This window comes from Talpa europaea (assembly GCF_964194135.1).
Source record: "Talpa europaea genome assembly, chromosome: 14".
Classification (NCBI taxonomy): domain Eukaryota; kingdom Metazoa; phylum Chordata; class Mammalia; order Eulipotyphla; family Talpidae; genus Talpa; species Talpa europaea.
The window spans coordinates 19,207,597-19,230,848 of record NC_140082.1 but is presented as its reverse complement, the minus strand read 5'-3'; the positions used below and the strand labels follow the sequence as shown (position 1 = coordinate 19,230,848).

The 23,252-nt window shown below is 39.7% G+C and overlaps 1 protein-coding gene across 7 annotated transcripts in view; it reads right to left on the bottom strand.

Moving 5' to 3' along the window:
• GIT2 (GIT ArfGAP 2) overlaps window positions 1-20,922 on the bottom strand; it is a gene marked incomplete at both ends in the record, with an annotated part of 47,443 nt that extends 26,521 nt beyond the window's left edge. For all 7 annotated transcript variants that reach the window (XM_084253772.1, XM_084253773.1, XM_084253776.1 and 4 more), the window contains 7 exons: window positions 8,951-9,045; window positions 12,356-12,486; window positions 12,601-12,687; window positions 14,586-14,691; window positions 15,312-15,424; window positions 16,718-16,851; window positions 20,871-20,922. In XM_084253772.1, the coding sequence (XP_084109898.1) occupies window positions 8,951-9,045; window positions 12,356-12,486; window positions 12,601-12,687; window positions 14,586-14,691; window positions 15,312-15,424; window positions 16,718-16,851; window positions 20,871-20,922 (718 nt within the window). The remainder of the gene's footprint in view (window positions 1-8,950; window positions 9,046-12,355; window positions 12,487-12,600; window positions 12,688-14,585; window positions 14,692-15,311; window positions 15,425-16,717; window positions 16,852-20,870) is intronic.
• Between the last annotated feature and the right edge of the window lie 2,330 nt (window positions 20,923-23,252).

Here is a 23,252-nt window from a genome sequence, read left to right as displayed (position 1 = left end):
AACTGGTCAGTAGGAAGGATATCCTTATTTCTGGTACAAAGGTTCAGACATCATTAAGCAGATGAAGCCACATTCCTTGTACTTCATTCATCCCCAGTATAACTGGTGATCTTCACCCATAGGAATAACATTTAGGGAACTGAATTTGCTCAGAGCAAGATTCCTTTAGCTCTCCATGTGGGATGGTGACGCTTCTTCGAGTTTTATTTCATGGCTCACTTTCAAATTAATCAACAGTCAGGGCTGGGGTAAGTGGTTTTGGAAATAGACAGGTTCCATCTCTTACAATGCTTACTGACAAGGCTCATCTAGCTTTTGGAGGATATTGATCACATGCCAATGAAGCATGCCACTGTAAGCATTCACACACAGGTTTTTGTGTGAACATATATCTCTATTTCTCTTGAGTAAATGCCGAGGAGTGAGACTATTGGTTTATATGGTAGAAATGTAAGTTGGTAAGAAATTGCTAGATTTTTTTTTTCTCAGAGTAGTTTTATCATTCTATATTCTTTTTATTTTAAATAATGACTTTTATTTATTTATTTTTAAAGAATTTATTTATTCAAGAACTGGGGTACAGGTCAGAGGTGCAGGAGGGTGAGAGAATTCACCAGAGACAGAGTGGGAAGCAGAACAGGCAGATAGACCAAAGACAATGCCGAGGGGAGCAGCGAGTGAGACAGGAGAGGTCTGCTGCACCATGTGGGTTTCTCCCTGGCCGGCTGAGAATAGAACCTGCACTGCAGAGGCTGCGGACAGTTTCACTGTGCAGTACTCAACCTGCGGTGCCACCGGGGAGGCCCTCATTCTATATTCTAACCACCAATGTATGAGTTATAGATGTTCTGCATCTTCCCCAGAACTTGTACTGCCAGCTTTTCTCTTTTATAAAAAAAAAAATTCAGTCATTTTAATAGGTATACAGTGATATCTCATTGTGGCTTTAATTTGCATTTCCTTAATAGTTAATGGTCCTGGGCTTCCCTGGTGGCGCAAGGGGTTGTCTCAGCACTATGAAGCTATCGGCCAGGGAGCTGACCCACATGGAGCAATAGACCTCGCCTGTGCTCTCCCACTGCTCCCCTCAACAGTGTATTTCAGTAGATCTGCCTGTTCTGCTCCCCACTTTGTCTCTGGTGAATCCCCTACCCCACCGCAACTCTGGCCTACACCCCAGCTCTTGTATGCATAAATAAATCTTTTTTAAAAAAACAGTTAATGATCCTGACCTCTCTTCATGATGGATATGTGATTTTCAAATATTTTCTCTTAATCTGTAGCTTGTCTTTTCATTGCCTCCTTTTTTTTTAACCCCAAATCAGTAACAGTTTTTATTGCATCTTAAAGACTTCACAACTAAGTCTGAGGAATCACCCAGCATCTTACCTGGACAACTCAGATCTTATTCATCAGCCTGTGGAACTGTTCTTTACAGATAACATAGATATACTACTCTAAATTTCCTGCTCTCTTTGCTTTTAACTATTGTGGTTTGCTGAATCTAAACAGATGAATTTGATACAAGTTCAATGTCGTTTCTTTTAAGAATTAACTCATCTATCTGGGCTTGAGATAATGAACAAGGAACATTTACTCTCATGCGAACTCTGAGGTTGAATTTTTCACCCAAGAAACTTGAAATTTCAAAGACACCCATTCTCCTGAATAACAATGGTGATGAGGAAGTGAACACACACAGACCTCATCTTGCAGGGGAAGCCCAGTGGAACACTCTTGATCATGTTCTACGCGTGACTATACACAGTGCAAGCAGTAGCCAATTCCTTTCTATTTTCCCACCATTTGTCAACCCAGGGCCTCTTCTTTCTTTCCAAGGAGACTGACACTGTGACTGAAGTCCCTCTGCAGGGTGTGTCTGGGGCCCTTCACAATAACAGTGCAACCCTTCAGGGAGATGTTGACGTTTTTCTGGAATGTCGACAGTATAAATGCTGAGAATGGTCTTCATTCTCACAGTAGGTGAGGCAAAAAGACTCGCCCTTTCATTCTTTTAACTACAGTTTTCACATAGTAAGTTTTAAATTTTGACGAAGTCCAATTTATCAATATTTTCTTTTATGAAATATGCTTTCGGTGTTACATGTACTTTACGTAATCCCAGATGACAAAGATGTTCTGCAGTTTGCTTCTACAAGTTTTGTTTTACATTTTAGACTAAAATCTATTTTTGTGGAAGGTATGAGGCTTAGAATTCCTTTTGTGTACATGACTGAATATCCAGTTGTTCAACACTATATATTGGAAAGACAGTCCTTCCTCTATTGAATGGCCTTTGCAAGTTTGTGAAAAGCCAATTGAACACATTTGTGTGCGTCTATTACTGGATTTCCTATACTGTTTCATTGTTCTGTGTGTCTGTCTTGTGACTACAGTCTGTGTGACTGTAATCACAGTCTTGAGCACAATGAGCTTCAAAATTCTTACTACTGCAAGTTCTACAATTTCGTGGTGATTCCTCCCACATTATTATCCTTCTCTGCAAAACTGTTTTAATATACTAGTTATATACACTAGTTCCTCTGTCTTTCCAGTTTCAGAGTTAGCAAGTCCATGTCTACCAAAAACATCCTTGAAATGTATTAACTTTACAAATTAATTTATGGAGAACTGACATATTAACTATATCAAGTCTTCCAATCCACAAAGAGCATCTCTCCACTTATTCAGGTCTCCTTGATTTCTTTTATCAGAATGTTGTTTACAGCATACAAAACACACATACATTTTGTTAGGTTTATACTGAAGTATTTAAGTGAGAGCCAGTAAAAAATGGCTTTTTCCTAGTTTTGGCTTCCAATTGTCCATTGCTAGTCTATAAAAATGACAGACTTTTGGTTGATCACCTTGTACTCTGCAGCCTTGTCAGATTCACTTCTTACTTCTAGAAACTTTATTGTAGCTTCCTTGGGATTGTCTACACAGAAATCATCCCATTTAAGAAAAGGGAGAGTTGCATTTCTTCCTTTTCAACTGGTATTCTACTTATTTATTTTTCCTATGTGATGGCACTGATTCAAATTTCCAGTGTAATGTTTAATGTGAGTGACTACGAGTGGACATCCTAGACTTGACTCTGATCTTTGGGCAAAAGCATTCAGTCTTTCATACATTAAGGATGACATCATCTGTGGGTTTTATATATCTACTCTTTTTCAGGTTAAGGAACTCCTGGATTGCTACACTTTTTTTTTTCTTTTATACTAAAGAGATATTATATTTTGTTAAGTGATTTTTCAACATCAACTGATAAGATTACGTTGTTTTTCTTTTTCTAGTCTGTTAATATGATGGATTACATGGACTGATTTTCTTTTTTTTTTTTTAAAGATTTACTTATTTATACATACAAGAATCAGGGTACAGGCCAGAGGTGCTGGGGGATGAGAGGATTCACCAGAGACAAAGTAGGGAACAGACCAGGTAGATCAACTGAAATACACTGCTGAGGGGAGCAGCAGGTGAGTCAGGAGAGGCCTGCTGCGCCATGTGTAGCTCCCTGGCTGGGGATCGAACTCATGCTGAAGCAGCTGTGGCGAGCTTCATAGGTCGCATCTTAACCCCTTGTGCCACCAGGGAGGCCCTACGTGGACTGATTTTCAAATATTTAATCAGGTTTGCATATCTAGAAACCCCACTTGATTGTGTTGTATTTTCTTTTTATTTATTGTTGGAAGCAATCTGTTAACCTTCTATTGAAGATTTTGGTGTCAATGTTCATGAGGGCTATTTTTTGTGCTGTCCTTGCTGGGTTTGGTGTCACAGTAATACTGGCCTCATATAATGACTTGAAAATATTCCCTCCCCTTCTAATTTCTAAAAAATATGTAGAATTGGCATTATTCTTCTTCAAATGATCAGCAGACTAGTCTTACATGCAAAACTTGAAATGTGATTGGAAACACTTAAAAATACTTGTTAAGAATCACAACTACAGGGCCTCCCTGGTGGTGCAGCGGTTGCGCGCTGGGTTGCGAAGCTGCCCGCAGCCTCTGCGGCGCCGGTTCGATCCCCTCCTGCTCCCTGGCCACGGGAGGAGGGTCCCACATGGCACGCAGACCTCTCCTGCCGCCTGCTGCTCCCCTCAGCAGTGTACTTCGGTCCTTCTGCCTGTTCTGCTCCCCGCTCTGGCTCTGGTGAATTCTCTCACCCTCCCGCGCTTCTGACTGTACCCAGTGCTTGTATAAATAAATAAAAATAAATCTTTAAAAAAAAAAAAAAAGAATCACAACTACAAAGCTAGCAAACCATGTGAGGCATAAGCCATATTTATTACATTGCTACATGGTCACAATACTTCAGCTGGTTCATAACATTCACTAGTGAAATCATATGGGCCAGGGTTTTCTTCAAAGGAATGTTTTTAAATACAAATAAAATTCTTCAAAATGTATGATTATATATTTACATTATTTCTTTCTGTTTGTGTAGATATTGGTAGTTTGTGGTTTTCAAGGAATTGGTTCATTTTATCTAACTTGTCCAATTTATGTGCACAATTATTTATAATTTTTTTTAAATTATCCTTTAATGTTTATAAAGCTTGTAGTGACAAACCTTTGTACATTCTTTCCCTTTTTTGTATGGTTAGGTATTTATCAGTCTTATTGATCTTTCTGAAGAATTAGCTTAAATGATTTTTCTATTGCTCTTATCTTTCCTGCATTCTGCTTGCTTTGGCTTTACTTTGGTCATCCTTTCCTAGTTTCTAAAGCAGAAGCTTAGTCTAATGATTTGATACGTTCCTACTTTCCCAATATAAGAATTGAATGCTATAAAATTTCCTCTAAGCATTACTTAGCTGCAACTCTAAATAAATACACTGTATTTTCATTTCTGTTCAGTGGAAAATATTTTCTAATTTCCTTTGAGACTTCTTAAATTCATGAATTACTCATAAGTACAGTTTAATTTCCAGGCATCTAGATACTTTTTAGTGTTACATTTTTGTTAGTTATTTCTACCTAATTCCAGCTTGATTCCATTATGGTCAAAGAATATACATAGTTGGATTTTAATTCTTTTAGATTTGGTAATGTCTGTTTTATGACCCAGGATATGATCTATTGTGGTGAATGTTTGCTGTGTGCTGGAAAGGAATGTGTACTCTGATGTTGCTGGGTAGATTTTCCTATGTCAAGAACCTGTTGATAACTTGTTTCAGTTCAGTATTCTTGCTGATTTTTCTATCCACTAGTTCTATTTTTAAAGAGGACTGTTAAATACGCAACAATAATTGTTTGTGGCCTTTCTTCCTTTCAGTTCTATAGAAGTTTCATGTTTTTTGAAGTTCTGCTATTGCACATATCCTCATTTAAAACTATTCTCTCTTCCGGAGAACAGACCCTTTATCTCATGTTCTGTCCCTGCTAATATTGGTACTTTGAAGTCATGTTTAAATAGCCACTCTCACTTTCTTCTTTCCTTGAGAGTTTGCACAGTATGTCTTTTCATTCGTTTTTGCTTTAAACTTAATTATCATCATATTTAAAGTGGGTTTATTATAGGCAGCATACAGTTAAGGGTTGTTTGTTGTTTTAAGTTCATTGTGACAACTTCTACTTTTAATTGGTGTGTGTGAATCACTTACGTTTACTGTAATTATTCATGTGGCTTGATACTACATTTCACTTTATGATTTTAACATTTATTTTCCATTTTGGCCTTAGTTGTTTTTCTCTATTCTCTTCCTCTATTCTTTCGAGTATTCTGAATAAAAATATCTTGATCGGGCCTCCCCTGGTGGCGCAGCAGTTGAACGCCCGGCTGCAGCAGCCCGCAGCCTCTACAGCACCGGTTTGATCCCCGGCTGCCTGCAAGGGTCCCACATGGTGTGGCAGACCTCTCCTGCCTCGCCCGCTGCTCCCCTCAGCAGTGTATTTTGTCAGTGCCTGTTCTGTTCCCAGCTCTGGCTCTGTTGAATTCTCTCATCCTCCCGCGCTTCTGACTGTACCCAGTGCTTGTATAAATAAATAAATCTTTTAAAAAAATAAAAAATTTAAAAAAAAAATCTTGATCATTTGAGAAGTTTTACACCCCATTTTAATCTGTCTCTAGAGAATGTGAATATTTATCTTTATATATTTTTAATGTTATGCTAGGGATTACAATACACATACTTAACTTTTTATGATCTACCACTTGAAGAAGAATGCAGAAAACTTCATCTTTTTTTACACTCTCCCCTTTTATCTATAAGCTGTCAAATATATTACATTGACATATACCGAAAACCCCATCAAACAATGTTAAACCTTTTACTTTCAACTGTCATATATACCTGAAATATATGAAAGGAAAATATAGTCTATTTTATTTAATGAGATATTATTATTTTTGCTGATCCTCTATCACTCCTGAAGTTTCAAGATTCCCTATATTTCCCAGAACTTTCTTTAGCATTTGCTTTTAATTCTCTGTTCCTTCACCTTAAAATGTTTTTATTTTGTCTTCATACCTGAAGGTTATTTTCACTGTATTTGGAGTTCTGCACTGGTATTTCTCTTCTTTCAGCACATTAAAAGTATGCTATTTCTTCATCCCCATGGCTTCTGATTAGAAATTTACAATCATTCAAATAAATGTTCTTCTATATTTTATGTGTATCTTCTAAATATTTTTCCCCCTGGCTGCTTTCAAGATGCTTTCACTGTCTTTAGCTTACAGAAATTTGATTTTGGTAAGTCTCAATGAGGATTTCCTGAGTATATAATGTTTATCTTTTCGTATCTGTAAGTTTATTTTAACGGCCAAATGTCGTTTTTGACCAATATTTCTCTGCACCACACTCTTTCTCATAAAAGTCAGACCTTTTGATCTTGCCCCACAGGCCCGTAAGGCTCTATTCAGTTTTTTGTCTTTTCACTCTGGTTTTATACTCCCTGTTGTTCAAAGTGGATAATTTCTAGTGACCTATTTTGCTATTGTTTTCTTTTTAGTTCTTTTCACTTATTTATGCATACAAGAACTGGGGTGTAGGCCAAAGGTGTGGGAGGGGGTAGGGAGGAGAGGATTCATCAGAGACAGAGTAGGGAGCAGAACAAGCAGATCAACTGAAATACACTGCTGAGGGGAGTAGTGGGGGAGACAGGAGAGGTCTGCTTTGCCATGTAGGTTAGCTCCCTGGCCGTGGATCAAACGCATATTGGCTTGGCTGATGACAGCTTGATAGTGCTGAGATTTAACCCCTTGTGCCACCAGGGAGGCCCTCTAGTGACCTATTATGAATTCACTGACTCTGTCAATTCCATTCTGCTATTAAGTCCATCGTTATTATATTTTCATTTCTAACATTTTATTTGGTTCTTTTCTACATCTTGTGTTTCTCTGCTGAGACTTTCCACATCTCTATTTGTTTCACAAATGTTCAGATATATGGGTCTTACGAATTGCTTTAAAATCTGATAATTCTAACATCTGTGACATTAGGATTGGTGTCTGTTGACTGCCTTTTCCCTCGGAAGTCTTTCAGATGTTCCTGCTTCTTCATATGTCAACTAATTATACACTGTATCTTGGACATTTTGAATACTATATGCTGTGAGACTCTGAGACTTCCTTACAATTGATGCAGAATGTTAATTTTTCTGTTTTATGAGGCAACTGACCAGGATAGGCTCTGCCCCCTGGTTCAAGTTGTGAGAGAACAAAGAAAATTAAAAGTAATCAGGATTCCCCTCACGCTCTTGGTCAGAGATTTAGGCACCTCTGCTGCCACTCTTTTTGCTACTTCTATAGTCATGGGATTGTCAAGGGGACAGGGTGGGAGAAAAAGGAAGAATTAGAAAAAATCCTAGGGAATCTTCCTGTTCTGTCCTTTAGGAGCCCTATCCTATTTCCTGCCCCTCAACCAGAAAAAGAAAGCATCTTTGCACCAGTTGTGCTGTTTCTGTTCTCAGGCTGTCATACAGGCTATTTCAGAAATAAAATAAACAGGTCACTCACCACCAGCTTGATGGTACTTCAAGATCCCTAATCTCCCAGCTAGCATTTACTTTCCAGAATCCTTACATAACTACTCCATGCATTTGGTCCAGGGTTTTAAATTATATTCAGAAGAAGGGACAAGTGGGGTATGCTTACTCCATCTCATCTCGAGCTGGAACATCACCAATTTCTTAACTCTATTGTACAACCAGAGTAGAAAATCACTGTAAGTATGTATGTGGATGTTCTACATCAGGGTTTGGCAAACTTTCATTAAAGGGCCAGCATGTGACTATTATAGGCTTTGAGGCCATCTGGTCTCTGCTACAACAATCAATCTGCCACTGCAGTGGAAAAGCAGTCAGACAATATGTGCACGGATGGTGATGGTTTCCTTGCAATAAAACATCAGTTAAAAAAAAAGTATAGATAGGCTGGATTTGGCCCAACATCATGATTTGCCAACTCTAGTGCTGCATTACCAACAGCAACTCACTTTTGGACTTTTCCTAGTCTTTAGCCATCTTCTTAAATGGCTATAAAAACAATTGTTTTGCTCCTCCATTTCTGGTCCTTCATGTACAAGAACAGTGGTACACATTCAATTTTGGTTCAATTATGTTCTTTGATTCTTGAAATAATCTAGACCTTAAATAAAGTTTTAAAGACCAAAAATTCAAGGAGATTCAAGGGCTTATATATTATACACATGACTGAAAATGATGTAGTTATTTCAAATAGAAGTCTTTATTCACAATTTTCTTTCTTTTTATTTGATTTTATCATTTTATTCTGTAATAAGTGATGACATAAATCCCTACATATATAGCCTTTCTCTACAACTGTTAATTTCTGCAATTGTTTTTACTTTCATTTTGTTTTTATCCAAAATCTTTCAAGGATGTGTTAAAGTAGAGGAGATCATAAATTAATAGTGTACCAACTTGTTTTTCCAGAGTCTGGTTGACTGGAGGTGTGGAGAGGCTGCTATCCTTTCACTTACCTGGTTTCCTGCCACAGAGATAGAAGGCTAGTCTGTCAGTCAGCTCATACTGTATTTCTACAAGGCGATCTGCCAACTCATGGTGCCCTCCTTGCCTACCAAGAGAAAACAAAGTACCATTGATATTGCTCACCAGCCACTGGCTCTAGAATAGAAAAGTACAGAGAAGTGTCCTGAGACATATGAGCAGTTTATCAAACATGACTTTTCAGAATAATCAACCTTTTTGTGTGACCTGTTAAGGTCTACTTTGATTCCCACCTTTATAATCTGAACTTACCCCCTTTTCTTTCTTCTTTTTTTTAAAGATTTATTTATTTATGCATACAAGAGCTGGGTACAGGCCAGAGATGTGGAGGGTGAGAGGATTCATCAGAGACAGAGTGGGGAACAGAACAGGCAGACCGACAGAAATACACTGCTGAGGGGAGCAGTGAGCAAGACAGGAGAGGTCTGCTGTGCCATGTGGGTTGCTCCCTGGCAGGCTGGGGATCGAATTTGTGCTACAGAGGCTGCAGACTGCTTCATAGTGCGGTGCTTAACCCCTTGCGCCACCAGGGAGGCCCCCCTTTTCTTTATTAATTTACAAAACAGAATGCTTAATATGAAACTTAAGGACATGAGAGGGATAAAGAATAACTTCCTCAAAAAGAATAGAAAATAAATAAATGGTCTAGGGTAGAGTTTCTCAAAAATTAACTAGAAAGCTATGAAAAATAAATAGACATCTATGGCCTCCCTGGTGGCGCAAGGGATTAAGACACAACCTACAAAGCTGTCTGCAGCCACTGCAGCACGAGTTTGATCCCCGGCCAGGGGCTACCCACATGGTACAGCAGACCTCTCCTGCCTCACCCGCTGCTCCTCTCAGCAGTATATTTTAGTCAATCTGCCTGTTCTGTTGCCCACTCTGTCTCTAGTAAATTCTCTCATCCTCCTGCACCTCTGGCCTGTACCCCAGTTCTTGTGTGCATATATAAATCTTTTTTAAAAAAAATAAACAGACATCCAGACTCCATGCTGGGAAATCCGCATTCATTAAGGTTGTGATGAGCATGGACATCAATATTTTAAAGAAGGTCCTTCCTTTGGATGTTTCAATATAGCAAAGTCTGATTCTGGATGAGAATTCAGTAGCCACTTCAAGGTCAATGATTTAGGGGAGACTGACCAATCTTATCCACAGATCACACCTGTAACTTTCTTCACCTCTTTCTCTCTAATTTCTATAACTGATTAAACATTAAGTTTGCCATTCTTCATTCATGATATATTTAACAGCTGCTTGAAATCCTTTTAGTAACAAGGCACATAAATAAATTATTACATTGAGAGACTGTTTAATGCAAAGCACACATGAGGAAGTATCAAAGTAACTAAAATTACCTATCATTTACTAAGGACTCTCTTACTCTTAGAAGATAAAGTTTAGTTTCAGGCACTACAAAATTTTCTCTAATCTACCACACATCTTTGACTTTTGTGATACATATATTTCCCCTCATTTGTTAATACTGAAATCAGGAAGTATCCGATAACTGGTGGTAAACTATCATTTAATTGGCTGAAGTGTTTTTTTTTTTTTTAAATGTCGTATGAAATGATGGTGACCCACATAATCAGTGGAGCCTTATTTCTTCAATACTTACATCTGATTATTCCCAGACACACTCTATTCAGTCCATTCAAGTCCCTGATATGAACATATGCCACCAAAACTACCTCCTGAACATGACTCAGACCTTCCTTCTCACCCAGAATACCTCAGCACTTCCTTCAAACACACAAATCCAGCCCCCTTGAAAAGACCAATCAAAAATACTTCTTTATTTTTTAAAGATTTATTTATTTAAGCATACGAGAATGGAGGTACAGGCCAGAGGTGCGGGCGGTGAGAGGATTCACTACAGAAAGAATGGAGAACAGAACAGGCAGATTGACTGAAACAGAACAGGTAGCTCCCTGGCTGGGCATCGAACTCATGCTGCAGTGGTTGCGGTTAGCTTCATAGGTTGCGTCTTAACCCCTTGTGCCACCAGGGAGGCCCCTCAAAGACATTTCTTAAAGTTTTGGGCTACAGGAGCCTCCCCGGTGGCGCAGTGGGTTGAGCACAGCACTGTGAAGCTGTCTACAGCTTCTGCAGCGCGGGTTTGATTCCCGGCCAGCCAGGGCGATACCCACATGGCACGGCAGATCGCTCCTGTCTCGCCCACTGCTCCCCTCAGCAGTGTTTTCAGACCTTCTGCCTATTCTGCTCCCTGCTCCATCTCTGGTGAATTCTCTCACCCTCCCGTGCCTCTGGCCTGTACCCCAGTGCTTGTATAAATAAATAAATATTAAAAAAAAAAAAAAAAAACTTGGGCTAAAATGAAGAAACCCTATATGCATGCTTTTTGAGACCAGTTACCCATTTGTCAATAAATTACATTTTATCATGCCTCATTTAACTCTTCTATATATATATGAATGATCTCCTGCATGAGATAGTAAATTCTGAGACAGCAGTTTTCTATCTCTCTCATTTTATTCTCTGCAGAATACAGAATACAGCTTTGCAGTTTAATAGTTAATTTGGAGGACCTCCCCGGTGGCGCAGCGGGTTGAGTGCAGCGCTGTGAAGTTGTCTGCAGCCTCTGCAGAGCAGGTTCAATTCCTGGCCGGCCAGGGACATATCCACAAGGCGCGGCAGACCTCTCCTGTTGCGCCCGCTGCTCCCCTCAGTAGTGCTTTCAGTCCATCTGCCTGTTCTGCTCCCCACTCTGTCTCTGGTGAATCCTCTCACCCTCCCGCGCCTCTGGCCTGTACCCCAGCTATTGTATAAATAAAAAATAAATCTTAAAAAAAAATAGTTAATTTGGAAAAAAGAAGGAAAGAAAGATGACCTACCTTCTATCATTTATGTGATATTCAAGACTAACCTATGGGGTTCCCTTCCCCAGTATTTCATAATTAAAATTGTTAAAGAAAAAATTAAAAGGATTTTATAGTGAGCACCCAGATTATCCACTCTCTAGACCCTATAATTAACATTTTACCATACTTAATCACAAATCTATCCATACAGATTTGTTTTTAAGTTCAATCAATGACTAAAAGTATTAAAACTTGAGAAGAGGGTTCTGCAATTCTTGACTTGATTCAGACTGACTATTGCTGAAATACCACTATGCTATAAAAGAGCACATGAAGGACTGGAACCTAAGCACACTTGTTTATGATTCTACCTTCTCTGGCTTTACCAGATTGTGAGTTCATAGGTGTTTTTATGTCCTCATCTGAAAAATAATAGAATGTAAATCTTTAAAGGGGTTAAATGTTAATCTCACACAATTTAGCCACTTAACCATGAATCATACACAACATAAATAATCTCCAAGAGAAGTGACAAGAATCTAGGTCTCTTACCTTGCATAATCAACAGGAGTCTTCCCACTAGAATCTTGTGTACCTGGGTCTGCTCCATATACTGCCAATAATTCTGCTTGTAAAATCTGCCCTGCTTTGGCGGCAACATGGAGTGGGGTGTTCCCCTTTTCCTGAGAATCATTTATAAAACACAGGCAAGAAAGCAAATTACATAAACCAAAGGCCATATAAACACCACCCACTTAGTTTCAATTTAATATCTGAATCAATTCACACTTCCTTACAGGGTGAAAGAAGTTGGCTTGTGCTCCTAAAGATAACAGCCTCAAACAGGTTTCAAGATTCCCTGTTCTCACGCTTGAATGGAGTTGCTGAAAACACATAAACCAAAAAGAGTATTTGTTAAAAGCGTAAAGAATGATATACTAGGGCAGCTGGCAGACTATTTTAATAAATGCTATATTAGTAGTATTTAATCTTGATTTGGTTGTGAGGAACACAGAGCAGTCTCTCCTTGGATGATCACAAACACACCTGGACTCTAAGGTACGGTCAAGGCCCATCTCACTGATAAGGAAACCAGGGTTGGGAAGGCTGACTTGCCCAAATGCATAACTTATCTTAACTGGCACAATGAGAACTTGAGTGAAGAGTCCTGTGGTTATGCTGATAGGTCACAATTTCAAAGTATACTCTTCAAACTGTGTGATCTTGAGGAAGTTCTTTTTTTTGAGGAAGTTCTTTAAGGAATCCAAACTTCAGTTTCCTCATCTCTAAACTGGTAATAATAATACCACTGATTCACAGGGTTACTACAAGGTTCACTTAAAGGAAACCATCTGCTGGGATATCATGCATATCAGTACTTAGTACTTAGCACTGAGCCTGATACACAGAAAATACTCAAATAATATAGCTACTATTAGTATTGCAACTACCATTATTAGTTGTTATTGAACCTAAGGTTTTAGGGTTTCATATTCTACACCATGCAAACAATAGGATTCTGCCTTATACCAGATCCTCTCCACGAAAATATTCTTAGCCTGTACACAATGCTTTCATGGAAGTGTTTCAGGGTGGGAAATAAGCATGTGGTACATACCATTCTTTTTACCATTGTAGAAAAGTTCTTGTGCACTCATAAGATGAGCTCCCTTACTTCAAGTCTAACACAGAACTGTCCAAAATGCAATAACCCTTATCACAGAACTAGAAAAATCTACTCAAACATCAGCAAATATTTTTTTAAAAATTAACTAATTTTATTTTTTAATTGTGGTAAAAATGCATACCAAGTCTTAATTAACAAAATTATATAATTATTGTTTACATTTCTATTGCAAAGTTTAAAATTCTGAATTGTATGGGCCTCCCCGGTGGCGCAGCGGTTGAGCGCTGGGTTGCGAAGCTGCCCGCAGCGTCTGCAGCGCCGGTTCAATCCCCGCTGCTCCCCAGCCACCGGAGGAGGGTCCCACATGGCACGCAGACCTCTCCTGCTGCCCGCTGCTCCCCTCAGCAGTGTACTTCGGTCCTTCTGCCTGCTCTGCTCCCCGCTCTGGCTCTGGTGAATTCTCTCACCCTCCCGCGCTTCTGACTGTACCCAGTGCTTGTATGTATAAATAATAAATAAATAAATCTTTAAAAAAATAAAATAAAATCAATCACTCTTTTAAAAAAAAAAAATTTAAAAATTAAAAAATAAAATAAAATTCTGAATTGTGAGTGCCCGTGTTGGATGAGCATTTGTTCTCAAAAGCAGTGCTTTGAAAATAAAGATATGGATTTATCATAGCATCTCTCAAAAACATACAAAGGCCCTTATAAAGAAAACCATCTACTCATTTCATAAGTATAATAAACAATCTGGGTACTACAGCTTTGAGTCACACTCTGCTCCCTGAAGATGCCACTCAGCATATAATACAGAAACCTGAAGAACTCCCTCAAATTTTCACTCCCTTCTAGAAACAAACTGAGATGGCTCCTATTTCAAAGTTTAACAAACATAATGCCTATAGAAATAATAATTTAAAATCACACCTGAAAACAGTTTTCTAGATACTAATTTTTGCTCTTTGCCTTTGTATCTCCATTCACAAGAACGACTGTGATTTGTATTAAGATTAAAGATCAAACCAACTGTACAAAATGCTGCTATTAATATAGTGTGCTATTAATATAGAAGCTTTTGCTTTTTTTTTTTTCAAACACAATAATAACAATGTCTCACCCAGCAATTTTAGGGATTTTGAAAGGTATGACCCACCTTACTGAGATCTTTGGCAGTTACACTATCATCATCCCGGCAGGGCAAGCGATGGACAAATGCTAACATCTGATACTTGGCTCTGATGAATTCTGCTTTATTAGGACTGGTTTGAAAACAAAAAAGAAGGCAGTTCACTTACAGTTCAGATACAACATTCCCCATTCTTTAGACTGCAAAAATAAGAGGAAGTGACCCATATCCCCTATTCAAGAATAAAACGAATACGGAAATAAGTTTCAGAAATGTTTAAGACCTAAAGTTTAAAAACGTATATTAGTCATTATAATGGCCAGGACTGCAGATGCTTTTTATAGCATCTTTCTTCTCCTTGTAATTTTCTTAATTGACCTGGCAAACTTGTGAGGAAGTGGCACCGCATCCCATCTTACATGTGAGGCATCAAGCAGACTGGAGCCCAGAACCTAGATTTCAGGTCTGACTGCCTCTGGTTGGAGTGCATAAACTCAAAACTGGTTACCTCAACAGCCTCCAGCCCTTAAGTCTCAAACTGGAGAAACCACTAACTTGAGTGCTTGGTAACCATACAAAAGATGGTCCTGTGCTGGGCCTTGTTCTGCATTTCTAAGAACAAAGAGCTTCATGCACAATTAGGGTGGCTCCCTCCTGTGCTTCCCTTGTGGAGGCTGCTCAAAAATAGCTGCACTCCTTGCAGTGGGCCCCATGTGTTAAGAATAAATAAGTATCTTAAAAACATCCACTCACTGTACTTTATCCTGTGGGTTGGCTTTACGTCTTCCACTCATAATAGAGGCAGGGTCCAGCAAAGAATGCTCCCATATAGAATTAGCACCATTATTATACAAGGTTTCAACCATCTACAATCAAGCAGTGTAAGATCATATTTTAATTTCTTTCCACAAATACTTTGTAGGAACTGGTGACTAAAATGGGAAAACAAAGCCCCCTTACAAACAGCATTATTGGGATATCAAGCACATCACTGTTTCCTGATTTTAGAATGAGAAAGATCAACCTATATGTGGGAATCAGGTTTAACCAGTAGGCTAGCTAAATACCTACATGATTTGATTATATTTTTCTTACAGATCATGAAGGCAGAGTTTCCAAAGTCTGATCCTTCAAATACTGTTTCAAGATTCTTAACAACCCATGTACCATCTAGATTATCCACTTAATGTTTTTGTATTCACTCATTTAAAAAAACGTTAATTAGCAACTATGGTCTGATATGCTAGGTATAGTTTTATGCAACCATTAAAATAAATACTTGAGTATTACCTACATCTGGCCTTGAGCACCTCGAGTGGTTCATGTGCCATACTTAGGGAATTGTTATTTTGGGGTCATCCCTCATATTTTAAACTACTCATCTTTGGATTTTATTCAAATCCTATAATATAATCTATAATCATTATACTCTGAGAGTAGTAAACACCCACCTTCACATCAGAAAAAGCTGTTAGAAACTTCCAAACAAAAGTTATTAAGAAACCTTATCTTCCAATTTCATTTTAAAGCATGACTCTGGACACAGTCCCATCTGCTATTGCTATTAGTGGAGATATTTTCACATGAGAAATCCAAGCCCATTTGATCCAGTCCCTTGGTTTGTACAGGCAAGTTTAAGGGACATCTATGTGCAGCTGCCACAGGTTTAGTAAAATATGTACTCAAGACAAATGAAGGCAAAACACATGCTCAATTCTGAGTTCCAACAGAACGTGAAGAATGCAGACTCCAAAATAGAAATACAGGTGACATGACACTGGACCACAAAATTAAATGCTAGGCATTTAATCAAACTATATTAACTTAATTTGGTCTCTTAACTAGTAACAAGAACTTTAAGAAAACATAAATCAGATGTTTCCGAAATTTCTGAGGAATGCCAGGCTATGCTTCTATCAAAGCAGAAAAAAATGTTGATGATACTAAAAAGTCAACAGGGAAACAGTACCAATACTCAGGTTTTAGGAAAATATTTATGTTAGAAGAGAAAAAAATCTCAGATGATGAATTCAACATTTGTTTACAACACTGATAGTTATGGCATCTCTTCTCAGCTATGATTAAAACATTTTTGTCAAACAGAAGTAGTAGGACAAATTTTAATTGCTAAGACAATTGTGAGAATTCTTTTCCTTTACCTGAAGCAATGTTGGAGGCCATGGTGTGTGTTTGAGATGCCTTACTTGAGAGATATGGCGTCCTAGACTCCGATGGACACTGCAGCACTCATCACATATAAAAGTTCCCCTATTTACTGATGCCCAGGAAGGATCTAGAAAGAATGAAATGTCAGTTGGTTGGTTTTACTGCTAGATGGCAAAATATGACTGAGATATGGTTTTTTAGGATAACAAGACATTTTTGTTGCTTTTTTATACGCTAGCCAACATATCAAACTGATGAGGATGTCTGATGATATCACCTATCTTGGCTGACTGGGTGTAATGTTGAGACTAAAACACCCATGAAATGAAACCATAAATAAGCAATTCTCTCCTTACTGGTTCAGAGCCACAGACTATAGGCCTACTGGGGCTCTACCATCGTAGATTCATGCCTTTCATTCAACATTAAAGAAGCAAACTGAGAGGGCACAAGTGAAATATTTCAAATCCATCTTCATAAATGCCAAGGTAATATTTAATTGTGACGGCAAATAATCCACACAGCATCATCAGGAATAAATGGTGAAAAACTGCTGCAAATCTACATGCCTGGATGCTTAGCAGAAAGCTGCAAGTGGCACAACTACAAAAATGCTCAGACTCTCTAGTTATGAGGACATACTGGGAAAGATGGTCTGCAAATGTCCTATGATATCCATTAGTTAGTTGTCTAAAACAAACCGATGAGTCCAATCTTGCAACTGATCTGAAAGAATAGAAGCTATAATAACCGTGGCTTCACAGAGGCAAAGATATAAAAACAAGTGATGTTTTTGGTGTGTGTACAGTATTTTTTTTTTCTGTGACTCTCTGTCCTACAGAGTTTCACCAGACATTCTTTTAAAACAAGCAGTAATTCATGCGTGGTCAGCAGTAAGAGTAATTCACACTGGGTGAGCAAGCTGAACACTGAGAAGACCTAAGTAAAGACTTTCCATATTTCTTTAGACTCACTATGAGGAGACAATAGGTGCCACTCAAGTTGCTTGGATAGAGGTTATATTTCAAAATTCTTCAATGTCCACAAAAATCTCCAAAATGCATGCACACCATCTTTACCATTTTTAACAGTTTATTCAAATCCTTTCCAACCATATAATGAAAAGTTATGGAATTTCAATCAAAGACAAATCCCGGGAATCAGAGAGAGTGCGGTGGTTAAGAGGGTTGGCTCTGGAGACAAGCAGTCCAGGGCTTGCACCCCAGCTCTGTCACTTCTTGCACTCGATCTTAGACAAGTTATATATTTGAGCTGCCTCACCACAGCTCACATGGGAACGAAAACACATCCCAGGGTAGTGAGGACAAAGAGTACGGTTCCTCCATATAATGTGGGCTCTTATAACTTCTCTAAATTATTTTCTAAGTACCATTCAGTTATTTTCAAGAGTCCACTGAAATTCATGAACACTGGAAAAGGTTTTCATTGTTAATACTAAAAATACTGAATAGTAAAAAATCTCTGCAGAGTCTTTGGGTAGTTGAACTAAGAGTAGGACAAATTTATACTAAGTAAGATTCTTTTATTAAGTATTTACTGATGTGATCATGGCTACATGTCTGCCAGGAAATAAAACAGAAACAAAATCACTCAATGAAGTACTACTATAGCATTCTAAAAAGCAAAGACTGGGGCCTCCCTGGTGTTGCAAGGGGTTACGACACAGCACTATGAAGCTACCAAGGTCACTGCAGCGTGAGTTCGATCCCCAGCCAGGGAGCTGACCCATGTGGTACAGCAGACCTTTCCTGTCTTGCCCACTGCTCCTTCAGTAAGTCTGCCTGATCTATTCTCCTTTCTGTCTCTGGTGACTCCTCTCACCCCAGGCATCTTTGGCCGGCACCCCAGTTCTTGTATGCATAAATAAATCTTTAAAAAATAAATAAATAAAAATAAAAAGCAAAAACTGGAAACATCAAGATGAGGATCCCTACAGATAACCTAAACATTTTTTGTTTTTGCAGTATTGAACCACTATTAGTAACAACAACAAAAAAGACTGTTTTGAAGCACAGCGTGAGAGGTGTTCCTGGAGGAAATTAAACAGGAACAAAACAGCAAAGATCTAACACATGAAGCAAGGTTCTCTATTAATGACTTTAACATCACGGATAAGAATCCTGTGGAGCATATCAGAAGGTAACATAATAAAATGAAAATCAAGTTCATCTGAATGAAGCTGGATGAAACTCTTGCAGTTTATCTAAATGGTTTACACCAGAGCTTCTTAATCTGAGTTCTAGGAACACCATAAATTGTTTTCAGAAATGTCTGTGACTCCAAGTCTTAATATAAATTCTGCGTGAATGAATATATGTACTTTTGCTGGGGGAAAAGCCTGACCATTCATCAAAATCTCAAAGGGATCCTTAACCCTAAAGGTAACTCCTTCACTAGGGCTTTGCAGAAAAGGCAATACAAATTCCTAGCTGCTTAAGTTCAAAGAACATTTCAAGGTGGCCTAATTATATTCAAAACAGGAAGGAAATGACTCAATCTACAGATTAGGCTTTCAAGACAATAACTAAAATGATACACTGCGGCAAAATATGTTATAAAACACACCAAATACTGCAGTTTTCCTTTGCCCCACATCACCCATTAAGGAGTAAAGAATATGCATTCCAAGATTCCAAGAGGACGTTTGAATCTAAACTCCTATGAATCAAAAACATCACAGGAAAGTTCAACTGAAAACAGGCACAAAAATAAGGAAGTGGAACAAGTAACATTTTTAGAGAATATGTATGTTAGTCTGTATAAGACATCATTTATCCTGGTTCATAAAAAATATCTCTCAAAATACTCCTCCACCCCTCTTTCTATCTTCAAAGGAAACTGGTAACCCCTCTTGCACTATACAGGCCATGAAATAACCACATAAGGTTTGATTTATCAAAGCACTACTTAAAATCAGCCTCCACTTCCAAATGACAAGATGAAGTTCAGAACAATTGCAAAAACAATGGTGTTCAATGATTTCATTAAGAATGTTTATTGGATGTTATGGTGCCAAGGAAGCCATCTTATCTTTGAATTTTAATTACTTTGAATTACTTCAAATTCAAAGCACATAAATCCAAGCCCTGGAAACAGCATAGAGACCTGTCAATTCAGTTCCAACTGCTAGGGCAGATCTTAATGCTAAATCTGAAAATCATTCAGACTTTGCCTGAATAGGAATGGTTTGGCCTTTCAGTGCCCCCATGTGCCTATACTGTCTGGATGCCCAAATGTGTTTATCTGCCAGTGATTTTTGTTAGCTTGTTTTGTAAACTGTAATTACTGCATGATTTAGAAATTCAACTCTAGCTTTCAGCGACTGCTCAACTAAGAAAAACTTCAATTCAACGATTCTAAAACTGAATCTTCCTAAACCTTGAGTGTGATATTCCCCCATTAGCCCCATTGGAAAAAAAATGAGGAAATTGAGGCCAAACCAAGTGAAGTCACTAACCCAAGGTCACTCAAAGGCAAAATCTAGTTTGAATCCAGGCCGTTTTGATCCCAAAACTTGAGACATGCATTGCCTCTTAAGTGCTGGTTGTGTCTGCAAGAGCCCGTCTTGAAAACGTCTGGAGAGTCTTCCCGGTGGCGTGAGAACCGAGATTTCAGGAGCCAGGAAATTATCTTACTGGGGTTCTCGACCGAGTCTCAGTTGAGGGAAGAGTCAAGAGTCGCTCACCCCAGAGAGGCCCGCTCACGGGGCAAGAGTCTGAGGTGAATGCAAAGGAGGGGCTGATGACACCTGCAGCTTCAGCGGGCTGCAGCCAAGAGGACGCTGGCGTTTTCCTTCAGTCATTGGCCTTCCAGTGCACTGCCCCAAATTCTCCCTCTTGGGGGGACGGCTACCGAGCCCACAGCCTCCCAGCCCGGCCCCTGGCACAGGGGACGAGAGAGAAGGGAGGGACTGGACCGAGGGGAGGGCGGCGGCCCCCTGCCCGCCTGGCTCTGACAGGCCCAGGACGAGTTCCGCCCCAAGGCCGCCCAGGCATCCCCTCGCTGGGACCCTGGGCAGGGGGTACCGGGTTCGACCGCCGGGACCCGCCCGACCCGAGGGAGCGGCCCGGGGCAAGAGTGCGGACAGAAGAGCCGAGGGAAGCGGGCCCAGCCGGTACCACTCACCTGGCCCGCTGCAGTCAGCGCACACTTCGCTGCTCCGGAGCCGCTTCGACATGGCTCCCGCCTCCCACCTGCCGAGAACCAGGGACCCCCCCCCCAAGAACGGGAAGACGGCCGCGGGTACGGCGCTTCCGCTCTAACGGGTCCCCGCTGTGGCGCTGGCGCTGGCGGCGCAGCGCTTTCCGCACCGCTTCGCAGCACGCATGCGCGAGGAGGCATCCTTCAGTGACTGACTGGTCATGTGACCGGAAAGGGCACTCTGCCTTATCGCCATCTTAAGTGAGGGCAGATTTGTGCCCTAGCGTCCCCTGTCCTGCTTCTAAATACTGAATTAGGGTCTCAGTCTCTCTGTGTGTCTGTCTGTCTCGATTCGCTTCGTCTCAACATGCTAGAAAATCTAGTCATCAGTAGCCAATAGAATAACTGACTAAAGTCATCATTTATTCATTGTTTTTCGCAACAAGTATTTATTAAGCACCTACTATATTTCACACATGTTCCAGAGACTGGGGAAAACAGTGGAGAGCAAAGAGGACAAAATTTTCTGTCTGTGTGGAACTTACATTCTACTGGAGTAGAGCTACAATAAAATAAGTCAAATAAGAGTAGGTTAGATGTTTCTTTAGATTATACGTCTCATTTGCACATAGAAGATAATATCTAGCCCACAAATCGCGTGTCCATGGTCTGCTACCTAAAGATAATTTTTCAGTGTTAGAAGATTGTAAAGAAGAGGAAGAGGAAGAAGATTTCAGGAAACTCATCTGACAATTTACAGAAAAGTGGTGTTGTTAGGTAACAGTGTCACTGCCCCACAGTAAGCCTTCAATAATAGTAGCCCCTATTATTATGGGTATTAATATTAAAGTTCTAATCACAACTTTTTTGGCAAATAAAAATAGATAATTTATAGGATGATGTGAAATGAACACTAGATGAGGTTAAGCAGTGTGGAGAGATGTGACCCTAATCCTAATGAATATCCTAATAATCTACTTGTTATTTGTAAACATAACTATGATCTCAATTCTCTCAGGTACTGTCTTGGCTTTAGATACTCCAGTAAACGAAACAGACATAATATTGTGGAGTTTTCCTACTAAAGAGATAGGAGAGATGATCAATTACCACGGGATGATGAAATTGCAGGAGACTTCTGGAAAAATGAGAAGTCCTGGAAGAGGTCTCAGAAGCACTGGTCTTTGGTTCATCTCTCCATTTTAGCAAGTGTGGTGTGGGAATAACCACATAATTCCCACACATTCCACAGTCAGAGCCTCTGGGTGCCATCCTAATGCTCCTGTATCTTGTTTTCATTTTCAGACTCACACAAATCTTCTAGACTCAACATGTGTGGAGAATGGATTAGGCCAGGATTCTTGAACAGCTGTTGTTGCAGGCATCTGAGAAACTGGATGTGTGCAGACAGGGAAGGCAGAAGGTATGTATTCAGGATGCATTAAATAACTTTGCCCAGCTATGTGCTGTAGTTGTAGACAGCTGTGCGAAAAGCTCAGACTTGTGAGTAGCTATAATTTGACTGGTTCGTCCTTGAATGGTGACATATAGAGTCTTATGTTGGAGCCCAAACAATGAACTTGATATTTGGGTATCATCTAGTTTGGGTATCATCTAGTAGTCCTTGCAGCTGTGACACAAACTTTAAATGGCTAGCTTCACAAATAAATGACACAGATATGTGGAATAAATTATCACCTTTGGTAGCTTTGAATTATAATCAGATTTGGAATTCAGATAGAAAAGTGGTTCTCAAGAGTCGTTTCTCCCCCAGGGAACATCTGGCAATGTCTAGAGACATTCGCAGGGGAGGGGGGGAGGGAAGGGAGTGCTACTACATCCAGTGGGTCGACGGGCCAGGAATATTGTTCAATATCCTACAAAGAACAAACCCCATGCAAAGAATCATATGGTTCAAAATGTACCCAAGTTGAGAAACCCTGAAATACAACAATTCCTTTATTGTGCAAAAACTTAAAAGCCGCTTCTCCATGGTCCATAGATTCCCCCCTTTAAAATTGCATGGTGCTGCCCACTTCCAAAATGACTCTCAACCAATCGCGGTAGCACTTGCCCAGGTCCAAAAAGGCTGCAAAGGAGTCAGAGGCGGGAATGGTTTGGTCCAGTCCCCTGTAGTCACCCCTGACAACAGAGCGGATGGAAGAGGCCCAGTTGTGGACCCAACCAAATGAGATTGCTGGAGGCGGAGGAAAGCGCCCTACTAAGGAGAGACCCAGCTATCCAGGCCAAGATCCTGGACTAACAGAGAGAATTTTCAGCTCCGTTTGGAGGGTTACTTTGTGCTTTCGTTGCGGAGTTGAAGGTGGGTGGGATCGGGCGGACCCGGGGCCGGGTACCTGGCTGCCT